General features: G+C 57.0%; 1 protein-coding gene across 2 annotated transcripts; it reads right to left on the reverse strand.

The window, feature by feature from the left end:
• Positions 1–982: 982 nt before the first annotated feature.
• INSYN1 (inhibitory synaptic factor 1) lies at positions 983–13,427 on the reverse strand. Of its 2 annotated transcripts, none has more exons than XM_020880981.2 (3): positions 13,340–13,427; positions 12,177–12,883; positions 983–1,806 (listed from the first exon to the last, which is right to left on the reverse strand). In XM_020880981.2, exons 2-3 carry the CDS (start codon positions 12,330–12,332, stop codon positions 1,084–1,086), a joined length of 879 nt encoding a protein of 292 aa, XP_020736640.1. In that variant the 5' UTR covers positions 12,333–12,883; positions 13,340–13,427; the 3' UTR covers positions 983–1,083. The 2 variants fall into 2 exon arrangements, with proteins under 2 accessions (XP_020736640.1, XP_020736639.1); XM_020880980.2 differs by having other exon boundaries at positions 13,321–13,408.
• Between the last annotated feature and the right edge of the window lie 2,293 nt (positions 13,428–15,720).

Below are 15,720 nucleotides of genomic sequence, written 5' to 3' on the forward strand. Positions count from 1 at the left end.
GATTGTGATTATTATCCCAAGGGTACTCAGATGCTGCCCCTGTGTAGGCCACACCCCAGGTAAAGCGCTGTTACCTCCAGGCTCCCACCTTGTCTCTGCTGGTGTCATACAAGACCTGCTAAGCTGGGCTCAGGGTCCCGGTGTGGAGAAGCAGGGACAGAGGAGGGCTGCAGGACTCCTCTCCAAGCTGCCTGCCTAGGGAAGGGGACCAGGAGTCTGTCTCCGGCTCTGGTTCACAGCCCCATGGCAGTGGCTGCCTGCTTTCTTACGTGGACCTCAGGTCTGCTCAGGGCCAAGCGGGGACTGGCTGAGGCCCTTCTTGAGTCATCTCTAAAGGTCAAGGCTGCACATGGGAGCTGAAAAGATTGGGAGTGGTCCAGCTTCTTGAAACAGACCTCTGCCCAGCCCAGCCTGGCCCTCCAGGATCTGCAGGCTTCTGAGCATGGAGGCCTGATCATGCTAGTGTCTTTTACCTTTTCTGTGTGCTGGGCAACCCTGAGATGGGAGAAGGGGCGGGTTTGGATGCACCCAGCTAAGTTCGCCTTTGGGAGGAAGAAGCAAAAGTCAGCCTTGGAGTAAAAGACATAAAAGGCATGGGCATGTGAGTGACCGGGCCCAGTTGGAGTGACACCTCCCCCAGACTCTCGGTCTGGCAGTCTCTTCCAAATCACCAACCACAAGCCCTGGCCTTGGACCTGCTGCTTGGGAGCTCGCCTCTTGCTCACAAATCCTCTCCAGGGCAAGGCCCAGACTGGCAGCCAGCCTCCACCACCGGGCTCAAGGGTCTGCAGGGGTGGGGGTGGGGGTCCCAGGTCAGACTTCCCCTTCCTCATTTCTACAAGTTTGGACACCCCCTTCAGGGGTTCTGCCATGAGAAGGAAGGGAGGGTGGTTCTGGCCACGCTTCCTGGGAACTAAGAGGTGAGCAGGCTTCTCATGTCGAAGATGAGCTCTGTGAAAGCCTTGGGGCCTGTGGGGCTGGATCCTTAGCATTTTAAAATTTTATTATGACTGCATTTGTTTAAATATATATATATATATTTATAGCTCTATGTGCCCACCGCCCCCCAGCCCCTCCCCAGCCCTAGTTTTTCCCCTTGGCTTTCTGTCTGGTGGCCGTGTAGGGCAGCACCGTCTGCGTGCTCTTGTCTGACACCGTTTGGGTACTGCTATTCCTCGTGACCCTGCGGGTCTGCTCGGGGACCGAGGTGGGGCCTGAGCGGCGTCCAGTCAGTGGAGAGCGCCTGGGCTTGTAGGGAGCCGGGGAGGGCTTGAGGGGGCCAGCAGGGGCCTCTGTGTGGGGAGGCTCCGGGGACAGGCCCACCTCCTCCTCTGCGGCCTCCTCCTCGGCGTCCCCCTCCTCGTCGTCACAGCACAGAGCGTGGTAGAGCACTTTGTCGCTGAACCGCACCCTTTCCCGCGTCCCCGGGGTCCGCTGGGGCAGCTGGCCCTTCACAGGGCCGGCACTGAAGGCCTCCTCACTGGAGGAGTCCGGGGTCTCCACCCGGGGCCCGTTGGGGATGGGCAGGCCACCGTTCATGAGCCGGTAGTCCGGGCCGGCCCCCGGCCGGGTCGACTCAGGGCCGTCCACGGAGTCTGAGGGGGTGGAGATGTCCAGGAAGGAACAGAACTCCCAGCTGTCTGAGAGGATGTCGGCCGTCATAAAGTCCAGGTGGCCCAGGTCAAAGGGGCCGCCCACGCCCGCCTTGTCGCTGCTGGAGGTGCTGCTCACAGTGGCTGTGGTCCAGTCATCTGGCTCCAGTTCAAAGTCGAAGTCCGAGGTTAGTTTATCGATCTGGCTCACCACCTGGCCGGGCAAGGGGAGAGGAGTGAGGGGCCAGCTTCACCAAGGTGTGAGTGTGCCCTGTCCCACCCTTGGTGACCCTACAGGACACAGGTGGACTTGAGTTCACAGGTTTGTTCGCCCTGTTGAGGGCCAAAGCTGGACCAGGGTGAACACAGCAGGTTTGGGCCATCCGCCTGTTTTCCACTCCTCAATGCCTCTGGGAGAGGGAGGGTGCCTTCCAGCCCTGCACCCCATCCATTCACACACACCCCCTCCTGCCCCAAAGCCAGCTGCTGTTTTGGGGGGCAGCCCTAGTTCTCAGAGTTCTCTTCCTTTGACTGGGGACCATTTCAAACAGGACTGAGAGACTCCAACGAGTCCACTCAGTGGCGGGATGCCCACCCACCCTCGGAGAGGAAATGAGATGTGAGAACCACAAAAAGACTCTGCCCAGGCTTTCTGAAACATCCTGGACCGGCCTCTGCAGCAGGTCAGAAACTGGCCCCCATGGGTCTCCACCACCCCACCCCTACAAAGCCCCAGAGCCTCCTCTCTCCTCCCCTTCCCCACTGCTTGATGAGTGGAGATCAATCCTGGCTTGTGGGGGAAGGAATAAAGCAAGCATTATTTGGTAAGCAATAAGAAAACCATCCATCCTGGGCCAGAGCAGATTGTTAAATGCACGTGGGCTGCAGAAGTCAGCGCACCCGCCTGCCCCTGGTCCGCACAGGTGGCCCCGCCTCAGGACGGCCCCTGGGTCAGCACAGACACCGGCAGTGAAGACAGTGAGGGAGGAAGGGAGACCCGGTCAGAGACACAGGGAGAGGACACAGCAACGGGAGGAGAGGAGATGCAGGCCAGAATCCAAACCAGCAAAACAACAACAAAAGCAAAGCGGAAGGACCAGAGACCCAGGGACAAAGACAGATGCAGTGAGTCATCAGGCCCCAGAGGCAGCTCCCAGCCCTCTCAGAGCTCTCTCCCTGGGGTCAGAGTGGTCAGTCAGTTCATTAACTAACAAAGTCCCTAATTCAACAAACCTTTACTGAAGACAACGGCTGTCCAGGGATGTGCTAGGGGTTCGGCAAGGAGTGGGGTTGGTGAGTGCTCCAGAGTACAAGAGGAAAGCCAGGGTGAAGATGACCAGCCAGGAGCCCGGCTCAGAGGGGTGTCCACCTCGTCAGGAGTCAGGGGTTCTGACGCCGGTGACCTGATTTAGTCGTTTTCCCTCTCTAGTTCTGTTCCTCAATCTGTGAATGGGGAGTTGGGTGGCTTATCTATCTCCAAGTTTCCTTCCATCTTTAAGGTTCTAGGACTCTGTGCTTAGAGGACTTGAGACACTCTTTGGGGGAGTCAGTGCCTAGGGATGCCCACTTCCCACAGCCCCAGACTAGGGGTGGAAGGAACTCTTGGCAGAGGCCTATGGAAGAGCTGGGGGCATAAAGACACCCGAGTTCCTGATTTGACTTGGACATAAAATGCTCTATGTGTCTTTGAATAACTCACATAACCTCTCTGGACTTCAGCTTCAGTCATGCCAAGGGGGAATGATAAACCCGGCCCTGCCAACCTCACTAGAGCTTCCTGGGAAGCAGTGAGAAGCCACTGCTCCCAGTGCCCCAGGGATCTCTGGGGGCACTGGTGATAAAAGTGACATCATCTCCCAGCTCTGAGCACCTACTACATGTCAGGCTTTCCACCCACAAGGTCATCAATGCCTGGATTTATAGATGACGGGCCCAAGTGACCAGTCACTGGGGACCTGAGATTCCTACCCCCACTGACCCTGCAACACTGCACACAGCTGAAGTGCTGCCCTGATTTCTGGGCCTGGACAGCGAATGAGTATAAACTCCATCCTCCAGTCTGGTTACCCCTTCTTATGTCCTCCACTGCCCAGAAAGACTCCCATACCTCAGAGAAGCTCGCCCTGAAGCCTTTGCGCAAACCAAGCCCCACCTGAGAGCTAGTGGGAGCCCTGGCCTCGAGTAGGGGTTCTCAAACCCAAAGGTAGGGGCTCTCAAACCCAAATGCACAGAAGTAGGGGATGTAGGTATACACATAACTGATTCATTTTGTCATAAAGCAGAAAATGACACAACCTTGAAAGGCAATTATACTCTAATAAAAACAGACAAAAAAACCCAGATGTGCATCAGCCAACTCCCAGTGTTCTATTCAGGAGGTCCTGGTGGGGCTTGAGAGGGGCGTATCTGACAAGCTTCAAGATGGTTCTCCTGCTACTGTTGGTGCAGGAACAGACTTGGAGGACTACTGGCCTGGTGGACTGGACTTCCCAGGTGGCACAGTGGTAAAGAACTTGCCTGTCAATGCAGGAGTGGCAGGAGACAGCTGGTTTGATCCTTGGGTTAGGAAGATCCCCTGAGGTAGGAAATGTCAACTCACTCTAGCATTCTAGCCTGGAGAATCCCACGGACAGAGGAGCTGGGAGGGCTACAGTCCATGGGGTCCCAAAGAGTCAGACACAACTGAACATGCATGCAATAGGCCTAGCAAACTGGGGATTTAAGCTGGTGAAAAATAGCAGCCCAGGCACTGCCATCCTCAGGAAAGGCCCTGTGCCTGTGGGACAGCCACACCCTCTAATTAGATTCCCCTGATCAAGCACTGCTGCTGAGAGTCTGCTGCTACCTGAGGGTGCAACGATGACAGTAGGAGTCTGGAGTCAAATGACTTGGCTGTGAGCTCACAGTGTTGGCTGAGGCCAAGCCCGGCCCCGAAGCTGGGTTCCTAACCCCCTGGGAGGAAGATGCAGGGTCCACAGAGCAAGAGCCCTAGAACCTTCAGATCAGGACACTCTGCCTGCCCAAGAAGCCCTTGCCAGCCCCCTGCTCAGGAGGCCTTCAGGTTGGGGCCCTTCCCCTTCTGATTCAGAAGGCCCTTCTCTGCTTCCATTATGGGAGAGAGGAGGGAAGGGAAGGTCTGGGCTCAGGTCCCAAGCCTGCCCCAACTTGGCTAAGAGGTTTGAGCGGCAAGTGATTTCCCTCTCCATATCCCGTTTCCTCCACTGTAAAATAGGATGACACGCATCTATTTGCCAGGTATTAGAGATTAGATAGGCATGTGCTTTAAACTGCAGAGTCCGCACAAACAAGCACTTAAGAATCTGGGCTCTGAAGCTAGACATAGGGTCCAACCTCACCACTTACAGGCTGTATGACCTTAGCTGAGTTACTCAATTTCTCTGGGCTTAAATTTCTTCATCCAAGGAGAATTCTAGTAGAACCTGCTTGATCAGGCTCTGGTAAGGGTTTAATGACTTGATGCACAGACAGCACGTAGAACAACACAGACCCCCAGGATCCGCTGTGCACCTGTGGGTGCTAACATGTGGCCAGGCCCCTGGCATCAGGTCCAGGGGCAAATGGGGGTCAGCTCTTTACCAAAGGAATGCCACTGTAACAGGGACATTTCCAGGGCCTGTGGCAGAATAATGGGACATTATTAGACCTTTCAAACTGCAGCACATGGGTGGCACCTATGTTCCCTAAAGTAAAGCTGTCTACAGACAGTATAGGAGAAGAGATACTGCAGGTCAAATAGTTGAGCCTCACAGGTAGATCTTGGTCTGCTCCACTGGGTGAGACATGTCACATTCACCAGATGAATGACATAAGTGGGGGTCAGAAGGGAGTGACACGCCATGGGGACCTGATGGTCTGCGGGGCCCGGGTCAGTCCACAGCCCCTGCTGCCCATCCCCGGTGCCTCATTTCACGGGGCCAGTGTGGAAGGCAGGAATGGGGCAGGTCCCGGGCTACCTGCCTCTCTGCTGTGGCTGTCTTGAAATCTATGATTTCTCTCTGAGATTTAATAATCATTTTGCCTACATGTAATTTGGGATTGTCTTGGAGTGCTGGGAAATAATTATATACACAGAAGGAAAGAAAGGGGAAGAGAGAGAATGGAGAGAGAAATAGAAATCACAGAACCACAGACCCTTGAAGCCAAGAGGGCCTGGAGCCACCATTGAGACCACCTTTCTCATTGTGCTTGCTGACGGGAAACTGAGACCCAGAGGCCAGGAGTTGAGCTGAGACTGGAAGTGGGGAGCTCAGAACAGGAATTACCTGCTCTATAGGGGGCAAGAGTAAACACTAGATAGGAAGGGCAGGGTTAAGGGCTGCAACAAAACCTGCTGGGTCCCAAGGGTGTCCACAACCCTGTCCCTAAGGGTGTCCACAACCCATGTCCTGATCATAGCCTCAGCTACCCCCCTGAACACTGCACCCATCCAGTCTCCCCACTGACAGCAACTTCCAGTCCAGCTCCCTTTCCATCCAAGGACATTCCTAGTCAGCCAGCAGGACTACGTCACCCATCTGCTTCCCCCTCTTCCTGGCTCCTCAAACTCCTGAGCCTCCCAAACACAACCCAACACCAAATCTGATCACAGGTCCTGTTTTCTCCAGCAAGCAGTCTCCAGCCTTGCCAGGCCCACCAGCCCAACTCACTTCACAGAGCTCACTCGTGCCTCTGCGCCTCACCTGGCATGTCTCCTATCTTTCCTACTCATTCCTTCTCGCCTCCATAAGGAAGTTTTCCCTGACCCCCAGTTGAAGACAGTTTCCCTGTGAAAGGATCTCAAAGCACTCCGAACCTCTCCTGATTTTCCAGTTCTCACTGCCACCATATTATGTGCACATGTGATTGACGTCTGTGACCTCACTAGACAGGAAGCCCCATGAAAGGCAGGACTGGATCTGTCTTGCCCACCACTGCAGCCCCAGTTTAGTACAGGGATTGGCACATTCTTTACAGACACAGTTTTTGACTAAGTGCATGAGTTCAGAGAGAGGACTTAATAAAAACCACTTGGGGCTTCTTTTACAAGAAAAAGTTCCACAGTCTTAGACACCCCAACATTGCCTGCCCTAGCCCGCCTCCACCCCTGGTTGAGACCCCTCTTCAAGGAAAGCATGAATGTGTTCCCTAAGGCCCCAGGGTGAGGACCCAGGGAGCCCTGGAATCTGGTTATCCCCTCCCTGCTCACCTCTGGTCCCTTCAACTCTCTTGACAAGCTACTACTCTTCCCACCCTCCCAGCTCCCTGGGCAGCTGGTTACATAACTGGGGATTCTGCATTATTTATGATCACTGATTATTTTTTAATTCTTGATTATGTTACTTATTGTCTTCCTGGGGGGCTGTGGAGTTGGGGAAAAGGGGTGGGGAGTGAGTTGATCATGATACATGATTCTCAAACTGCAATCTGGCCTAATTGGCCAAGGAGCTTCCTGAATCTATCCAGAGGAGGAGAGCTTGAAGGGAAAAGGGAGGAAAGGAAGGTGAGACAAAAAAAATAATAAGAAAAAATCCACACAATTCTTGCTGAGCTGCGGGTGATGGAACTGACCCACTTCGGCACAGCTCTGTGGTCCCCGGCCTCTCCTGCTCCAGCTGCCTCCTGGCTGGGCCACATTTATCTCATGCCTGCACAGCCCTTGGCTTCCCTGCCACCTTATATGCAGCACCTTGCCCAGGGGACTGCACAGTCACCACCGGGCCTGTTCCCCTTGAAAACTGGATGGGGGATCCTCCACCACCACCCCTGGCTGTGAAGGGTTTGTGCCCACCCCTCCATCCTCCTGAGGTGCTTGGGCCAAGGTGGGCAACTGTGCCCTTAAGTTATGTCCTACCCAAGAGAGTCAGTGATGATGTGAGAGACACTAGTTACCAACACAATAAGTACCCTTGAACCCCTATATGCTGAGTGACATCTTGGGGAGGGGGGAACTGAGGAGGAGGAGGCCGGGTACCTGTTCAAGGTAAGCTCAGCACCCAGGAGGCCAAAGGCAAGGCCCCTACCCCTGGCCTTTGGGGCTCCCAGTTGGCAGGGATCAGGGAGAACAGGGGCTTCCCTGCTGGCTCAGCTGGTAAAGAATCCACCTGCAAAGCTGGAGACCTGGGTTTGATCCCTGGGTTGGGGCGATCCCCTGGAGGAGGGGATGGCAACCCACTCCAGTAGTCTGGCCTGGAGAGTCCCATGGACAGAGGAGCCTGGTGGGTTACAGTCCATGGGGTCGCAGAGTTGGACACGACTGAGTGACTAAGCACAGCGCTGGGAGAGCAGTGGGGAGGCAGACTCCCACCCAGAAACACAGCCAGGAAATTCCTGGAGAGCAGGTGGGATTCTCCCTGAGGACAAAATCCACATTCCACGTGGCGGCCTGTGAGGCTCTGTGTAACCCGACTCCCTGCCCACCCTTTGACCTTTCTTTCTGCTTTTCTCCTCCTGGGTCACTCCACTTCAGCTGCACTGCCTTCCTTGCTAATCCTGAAAACACCAAGCACATTTCTTCCCCAGGACCTTTGCACAGGCTGTTCCCACTGCCTGGAAGGCTCAACCCCTAGATACCATGCTCACTTCCTTTGGTTCTCAGTTCAAAAGCCATCTTATTGGAAACCCCCTTCCTACCCCCATCACTGTCACTCTCTGTCCCTTTTCCCTGCGGCACAAGGGTGGGACTGCCCACTGTTGGAGGTAATAAAGGTGCCAGCCAGGAGGTCAGTGTCCTGACTTTGACCTCTCTGATGATAGCTGAGAAGTGGATGTGATTCTAAAAGCCATACATGGAATAAGGAGCAGGCCAGTGCTTGAGTATTTCATTAGTAATATTTAACAAATGCAGAGTAAGTTTTGTGCCCTGCTGCTAAGTACTTTATATATAACACACATTTAATTCTCATCACATCCCTGAGGCTGAGGAGTGGGATGGGGAGTGGAAAATTCATTATTCTCATTTACATGGAAAATGGAAGCACAGCAAGGCAAAGTAACTCTCCCAAGTTCACACAGCTGGGTAGGGGGCAGAGTTGGATCTGAATCAGAGACATGTGGCTGCTGAGCCCATGACCTTGGCCCTGAGGCTGTGCTCTATCTCTAAAGTAAGATCCATAGAATTTTGAGGAGCTTAGAGAGCCCGCTGGGACTGGCCTGGCACTCTGGAGTTTTGGGGAACCTAGGGGAGCTGAGGGCTAATTAATGATTGACCATCACATCTCTCTGCAGCACAATTTTAGCTTTCAAAGCATTTACATTCCTCACCTCACTCAGTCCATTAAACTACTCTTCCTATTCATGGGACAGAACTTGTTCCTCATCACCTGGGAGGCCAATGGCAGAGCTGCAGAAGGGGTTTGGCAGGGTAGGGGACTATAGTACGGGAAACTCCAAATCCTTTAGGGAAGTGAGTAGGTGTTGGCCCCCTTTCACGTGTGCGTGCTAAGTCACTTCAATCATGTCTGAGTCTCTGTGACTCTAGGGACCCGAACCCACCAGGCTCCATTGTCCTTGCGATTCTCCAGGCAAGAATACTGGAGTGGGTTGCCATGCCTTCCTCCAGGGGATCTTCCCAACCCAGGGATTGAACCCAGGTCTCAATATCTACCTGTATTGGCAGGTGGGTTCTTTACCACTAGCACCATCTGGGAAGCACATTGGCCCCCTTACCGCATGCCAAACCCTGATGAAGTGTTAAGATAACACTGAGGTGCAAATGATCATCATCCCCATCTCAGAGATGAGCAAACTGAGGCTCAGGGACCTGGGGAGGGAGGGCTTTAGTGTCCCTCATCTTTCGATGAACTTCAGGCTGTATGCTTAAGATGGGGAGGAGAGTCTGCCATGGAGGGTAGTGTCCAGGGCTGTGGAAGAAGAGCAGCAAAGAGAGGATGACAGAGGGTGGTACAACTGAGCCCTTTCTCTCTGCTGGCCCTTGCTCCTTCGTCCAGCATCTCCTGCTACTCCCAGGAGTCTTGCTTGAGAATCTTGTCTTCACACCTAAGTACTTTCCCCCTCTGACATGAGAACCCCATTGGTGAGCTCTGTGCTGGTACTGCCTGGGGAGTGGGGTGTGATAAGATGAGGAAGCCAGTGTCTGCCACTGTCTTGACCTTGGGCCCACCCACACCCCCGAGGGAAAATGCCACACCAAGCTACCAAGGAGAGGCTGACAGATCCAGCTTTACAGTCCCCTTGGAGGACCAAGAGCCAAGATCATGGGTTCCAGGGAGCAGGGGGACTGCAACACTTTACTCCAAACCAGAGCTTGGCACTCCCCGCCCCAACCCAGTAACCCCATTCCTAACAAATCCCATCCTACAGGAAGTCGGTTATGGCATCTCTTCCTCTGTCTGGGCCTCTCAGAGCCTCGCCTGCCTTCCACTTCCTCTGCCCATCACCCCATGTCCAGACCCTGCCTGGGGGATGGGGGAGCTCTGAGGCTTGGCCCCTCTCCCAGCTGGGTGCCATTGGCAGCGGGCAGGCAGAGGCATACGGGGTAGACTCTGGTTGCCATAGCAACCTGCCAAAGTCTTGGGTGGAGGCACATGGCCTACGGGGTGTATGGGGGGCGGGGACTCATCTCTCCCCATCCTAGCTCAGGCCTCTGGGCTGCAAAGCCTGGGAATCTGGAGCTCTGCTGTTTGAGACATGAGAGCGGGTGAGTGTGTGTGCTGGTAAGGAACACCTAAAAGATCCGCAAATGAACTGTCACACTTCTAAGCTCCCTCCTCACCCCTAAAGGGTACACCTCAGAGCATCACAGCATGAGCATAAGGTGCCCCCTCTAAAAGGCCTCTGTCAAAATGCAAAGACAATCATTAGTCCACCTGCTGAAGCCCCAGCATAGGCATCAGAAACTTGAGTTCTAGGCTTAGTTCTGCCACTGGTAGGCTATGTGACCTTACACCAGCCCCTGTCCCTCTCTGGCCCGTTTCTTCAACAGCAAACAAACAGGGCTAGTCTAGATGACCTGTGAGATGCCTTCAAACTGTGGATGGCTACACAGTAGGGGAAGATGAAGGTAGGTGCCTGGAAGATGCTCAGTTGGGAGGAGGCTCTATGCTTATCAAAGCTGCCTCCCGGCTTAGAGTCAATCCTGGCTCTTTCTCAGCAGGCTTGCTGAGGCATAGGTCCCATGCTCCCGCCCAGGACTGAGACTTTGGATAGTTCCCATGACCCCAATGGGACCACAGAGCATCTGAAAATTGGTGGGGGGTGTGGGGGCGAGTCAAAGTGGGAACTGCAGTCCTCTGGACCACTGAAGTTGGGAGAGCAGGGGTTGCTCAGGGGCACCTCCAGGCTCAAAGATGTTCGGCTTAGGCTGCGGCCAGCCCAGTCCATGGGACGAAGTACCACCACTTCTCTCTGTCTGCAGCAATAGCCATTCCTACCTCCTGAGAAAGGATGCTCCATTAGGCTGACCCTGGGTGGAGGGGCTGCCCTGCCCAACCTCTGCTTCTGTCCCAGAATCTCTACAATCCCCTCTGTTCTGAACATGACTCCCTTCAAACACCCTCTGCTCCTTGGTTCTCAGGCCAGGCTGGAGTGCCACTTTGCCAGTCGAGAGTGGGTCCTCCACCATCACCCCCTCTTCCAAACCCTCTGAGCACCCCCATCTTCCCCACACAGCTGGCTGGGGAGAGCTCAAGCCCATAACTCCAGTTCAGTCACTCTCCCTGCCGTCTCTGCAGGGACCCTGGTTACAAGGAGTTGAAATTTGCCTAAAGCCCACCTGGCTGGCGTAATGGCACCCAGTGGGCAAATTCAGGCCAGCGGCTCAGAACGCTGGTCATGCATTTCAGGCTCAAACACAGCCCAGGGGGCAGGGCTGAGGACATGTGTATCTCATTACCCTGGCAATGTGGGAAGCAGTAATTAAACCAGCTCCGCTTAGATAGGCAGAGGGACACACATACCAGGATCTGTCAGTGACTTTTCACCCTTGGCAAAAAAAAAAACAAAACCATTCGGAATTGTGGGACAGGGACGCGTCCTTCAGAGGAGCTCCCTGCCCCTGCCAACACACACAGAAACAATGATATCCACTAGCAGCCCCTAGACCCGCGTCGAGGCGCAGAAGGCAAAGCCGGCTTTCATATTTCCAGGATCAGGGTTCTAAGTATCTGTGTGATCACCAGGGAATGCTCAGAGCTGGGACTCGAGTGGTAGGGACTGTCTCAGTAAAGCCACCCACGCTCTCCCCATGCCCTGTGTAAGCCAGTCAGAGACTGGGAGGCAGATGGTGGGGTCAAAGGTCAGCTTGGGTCCCAGAAGACTGTCTTCTACTAAGAGACTGTGGTGGGATTCCGTCTTTTATTGGCCACCATGGCAGCTCTGAGCCAAGGACCCACGACATGCTGCCTAAGCAGTCCCTGGATCAAGCAGGCCCCTCCAGCCCTGGGGTGCAGTGACATCTTTAGCAAAGCAGATGTGGGGAAAGGAGAACAAGAAGGAAGTGCCAAGCAGAGTGACACAGGTGCATACAGCTTGGCTCGTGCACACACACATACAAACACACACATGTGAGTATGTGTTGGTGCCAGGCCCAGGAAACCTGGCCTAGGGGCTGCCCAGCCCCTCACTCACCTCCCTTAGCTCCTTGGCCACCTCCTTGAGCTCTCGCAGGATGTCCTCCAGCTGCCCGATGACCATCTTCATGCGCTGTCGAATCCGCTCCCGCTCGCCACCACTGCTGGGGTCGTCACTGGGCTGCCCGAGGTCCGGGGTGCCCCGAATGTTCATCCTTCACCAAGTGGCCGCAGGCCTGCCCATGCTCCCCCCAGCTAAGCACACGCTGCGTCTGCCTCCATGGAGCCCCCCTCAGCAGGGCAGAGCTCCACATCTTAACGGCCCCCCAGCCCACCCTGGCCCTGGGTGGCCCTCACCCAGCCCCAGCCCCCTGCCACCACTCCGCTCCTCTACCTCTGGGTGGAGAATGGGACACCCAGAGGGAGACAGTCTGACAGAGGGGGTCAAGGTGAGGACACAGGAGGGCAGGGGGAGGGGCCTTGGGTCTCAGGAGTGGTTTCCAGGACTTGAAGTGCCTGTGGGTATGCTGAGCTGGACACAGAGGCAGGGGGATGACTCTGCAGGGACTGAGGGTAAGAGGTGCCCTTGGGATGGACAGAAGGCAGCAGTAATCCCCTCACAACTCCTAGGCAATTGCAAAGGCCGAGGTGTCGAGATGCAACAGACACCTGCAGAGGGATGGTGGCCAGGGCCTTCCAGATGTGAAAGGGGCTCCAGGTGTGGGTGGCTCTGGGAAGGGAGCCGGATTGGAGGAGGGCAGCCCCCTGCAGAGAGAGCAAGTCTGGCGTCAGCCTTCCCAGGCTGCAGCACCAGCCGGCAATGCAATGCCGCTGCCTCCCTCCTCACCCCAGCCTGCACCCTTCCTCGCTGGGGATTGGAGTTTTTTTGTTTGTTTGTTTGTTTGTTTTTTCCTTTGTGGGGGGGGGGGGTGGTGGAGGCAGATGCTCTAGAGCACAGTCTCTCCTCTAGAGGGGAAAGAGGGAGCCCTTGCTTTAGAAGCAGAAGTCCTCAGCCTGCCATGGGGCACCCTGCCCTGGCTCCCGCCACCCCCACCCAGGCCTGGCCCCGCTGGTTCACTGGAGGGCCCCTCCAGTCTTCCCGGCTCGCTCCAAGTGCCCCGGGGGTGCTCTCGTTCCCAGCTGGACCTTCCCTTCCCCAGCCCCGCCTTCCGTCAGAAACCCCACTCCGCTCTCGGACTCACCAAGGGTGGGGGCACCGACCTTCCTTCCGAGCAGCGTCGGGGGCCAAGTCCCAAGACGAGGTTGGGGGCCCCCAAGGCTCCCTAGGGCGGGCTTCTCTCTCTGGACCCTTCGGCCCCTGGCCTCAAGGAGGTCCTCAGAGCCGTCACCGGAGACATCTGGGCGGTGGGAGGGGGCGGGGCCTCCACGCTCCAAGGAAGGGGGCAGGAAAAATCTCCGTCAACCCCCGCCGGGCTCCGGTGGGGGGGGGAATGAGCAAGGTTCCAGCGGGTCCGGGACTCCGAGGCCACAGGTGACTCGGGCACAGGGCGACCGAGGCGACGGCGGGCCGGTCCCAGCGCGCGAGCCAAAGTCGGAGGGATCGGAGGGCGCCGGGATCCCCTCAGCCCACGCCCGGTATTCCCCGGGCTCGGCACCGTCCGGGATCCGCTCTGTCCAGTCCAGATCGGCCGGCTCCGGGCTCCACCGTGGTCTCTGCCCTGCCGGGAGTGAGCTGGCGCCCGTGGGCGCCCGGGACACGCTCAGTCCGGACCCAGAACGACCGCGCTCCGGCACCTGCGGCGTCCGGAGCGGCCGCGAGGGTCCGCTCAGCCCAGCCCCGCGGTCCTCCCGGGGCGACAACGCTCTCGCGGCTCAGTTCACTGCCGGAACGGTCCGGAATCGCCGGGTCCCGGGGGGAGGGGCAGCGTTGGCCTTGGGGACCCGGTCCCCTCCGGGCCGGGCCGAGAGCGCGCGGGGCAGGGAACCCGGCCGGGCTGGGTGCGGGCGGGAGGGGCGCCGGGCGGAGGGGAGGAAACGAGAAGAGCGAGAGGAGGAAGCGAGGCGAGGGGAGGCGAGGGGAGCCGAGGGGAGGGGGCGCGCGGCGAGCCTGGCGGGCCGGGGCGCACGGGGCTTGCAGCCTCCGCTCCGCCGCCTCCCGCCCGCTGGCTCTCGGCTCGCCGCCTGGCCGGCCCCCGGGCGCCGGGTTTGCCGGTGGGGCCACCGGGCGCCGGGTCTGGCTGGGCCTCCCTCGGCCGCCTCGCCCCGCCCTGCCCCGCCGGGCTCAGCGGGCCTGGGCCCGCTCCCCGAGCGCCGCGCCGCCCGCGCCCCGGCCGCCCCCGGCCCGCCCCGCCGCCCCCCGCCGGACTGGCCGCCCGGGCGGGCGCTGGCTCCCTCAAAGGCCGCCCGGCTGGCTCGGCTCCGCTCGCCTCGGCGCTGTAAGGGAAGGGGCCGGCCCGGCGCGCCGGGAGGGAGCTTTTAAAGCGACACACACGCCTCCCAGCGCAGAGCACCGAGCGCGCGAGCCGGGGGGTCTCGCCACCCGGGGGACGAGGAAGCGTCCGGCGCTGACGGGGGTGGAGGCGGACTCTCCCGAGCGCACTCCTGTTGACCTCGGAGTGCGGAGGGGCAGCGGGCTAGGGGCTTACTCGGGTCCTACCTTTCCGTAAGCCCCCATTACCCCTGCCCCCACTGCAGTGCGCTCCGGGCTTCCCTTTCGGCTAAATTTCCCGCATCAGACCTTCCTCCTTCCCCCTGTCATACCTCAAACTACTCCCAGACATGGCCTTAAATCAGATTAATTAAGAAAATGGAATACCGACGACATTTGCTGAGCACCTACTGTATGCCAGGCTCTGTCTGGGCTGCATGGGGCTGGAGTTGGAGATTCCGCAGATGGATGAAAGAGATACACTAGACACAGGTCATTTTGTTCAGTTCCTTATCCATTTACTCAACATTTATTCATTACTTTCTCTGTACCAGACCCCAGGCTCGACTCTGGGGTCACAGGAACGAAAAGCAGCATTTCAGGAAGCTCACAGCTTGTGGGGACATTCCTGAGTAAACTCACAGGTGGTACACGCAGAGCAAAGGCAAGTTCTAGAAGCAACATAAGGGGGGTGGGAGCAACCCAGGCCAGCGGTTGGCAGGCTGTCCCTGAGGCAACCCCTGAGCTGAATTTCAAAGGAGAAGTAGGAGTTACCCAGGTGACTGTCAGTGAGGAGGAGGTGGGGGTGAGCCTTCCAAGCACAGAGAAGGGTGGGAGCAGAGGCTCAGAAACAGAAGTGAGGGGAGGCGGAGTTTGAACCAACTGTGGCCTTTTGGAGAGATCATTTTGACAGCTCTGTGGAGAGTGGATTAGAGGAAGACCAGATCCTGAGAGACTCAGTCAGAGGCCATGGTTTGAAGCTTGGATTTTATACTGAGGTAGAGGAAAGACTCATTGGAAAAGTCCCTGATGCTGGGAAAGATTGAGGGCAGAAGGAGAAGAAGATGTCAGAGGATGAGATGGCTGGATGGCATCACCAATGCAATGGACATGAACTTGAGCAAACTTCAGGAGATGGTGAGGGACAGGTAGGCCTGGCGTGCTGCAGTCCATGGGGTCGCAAAGAGTCAGATGTGACTGGGCTACTAAACAA

This window comes from Odocoileus virginianus, chromosome 6 (assembly GCF_023699985.2).
Source record: "Odocoileus virginianus isolate 20LAN1187 ecotype Illinois chromosome 6, Ovbor_1.2, whole genome shotgun sequence".
NCBI lineage: Eukaryota > Metazoa > Chordata > Mammalia > Artiodactyla > Cervidae > Odocoileus > Odocoileus virginianus.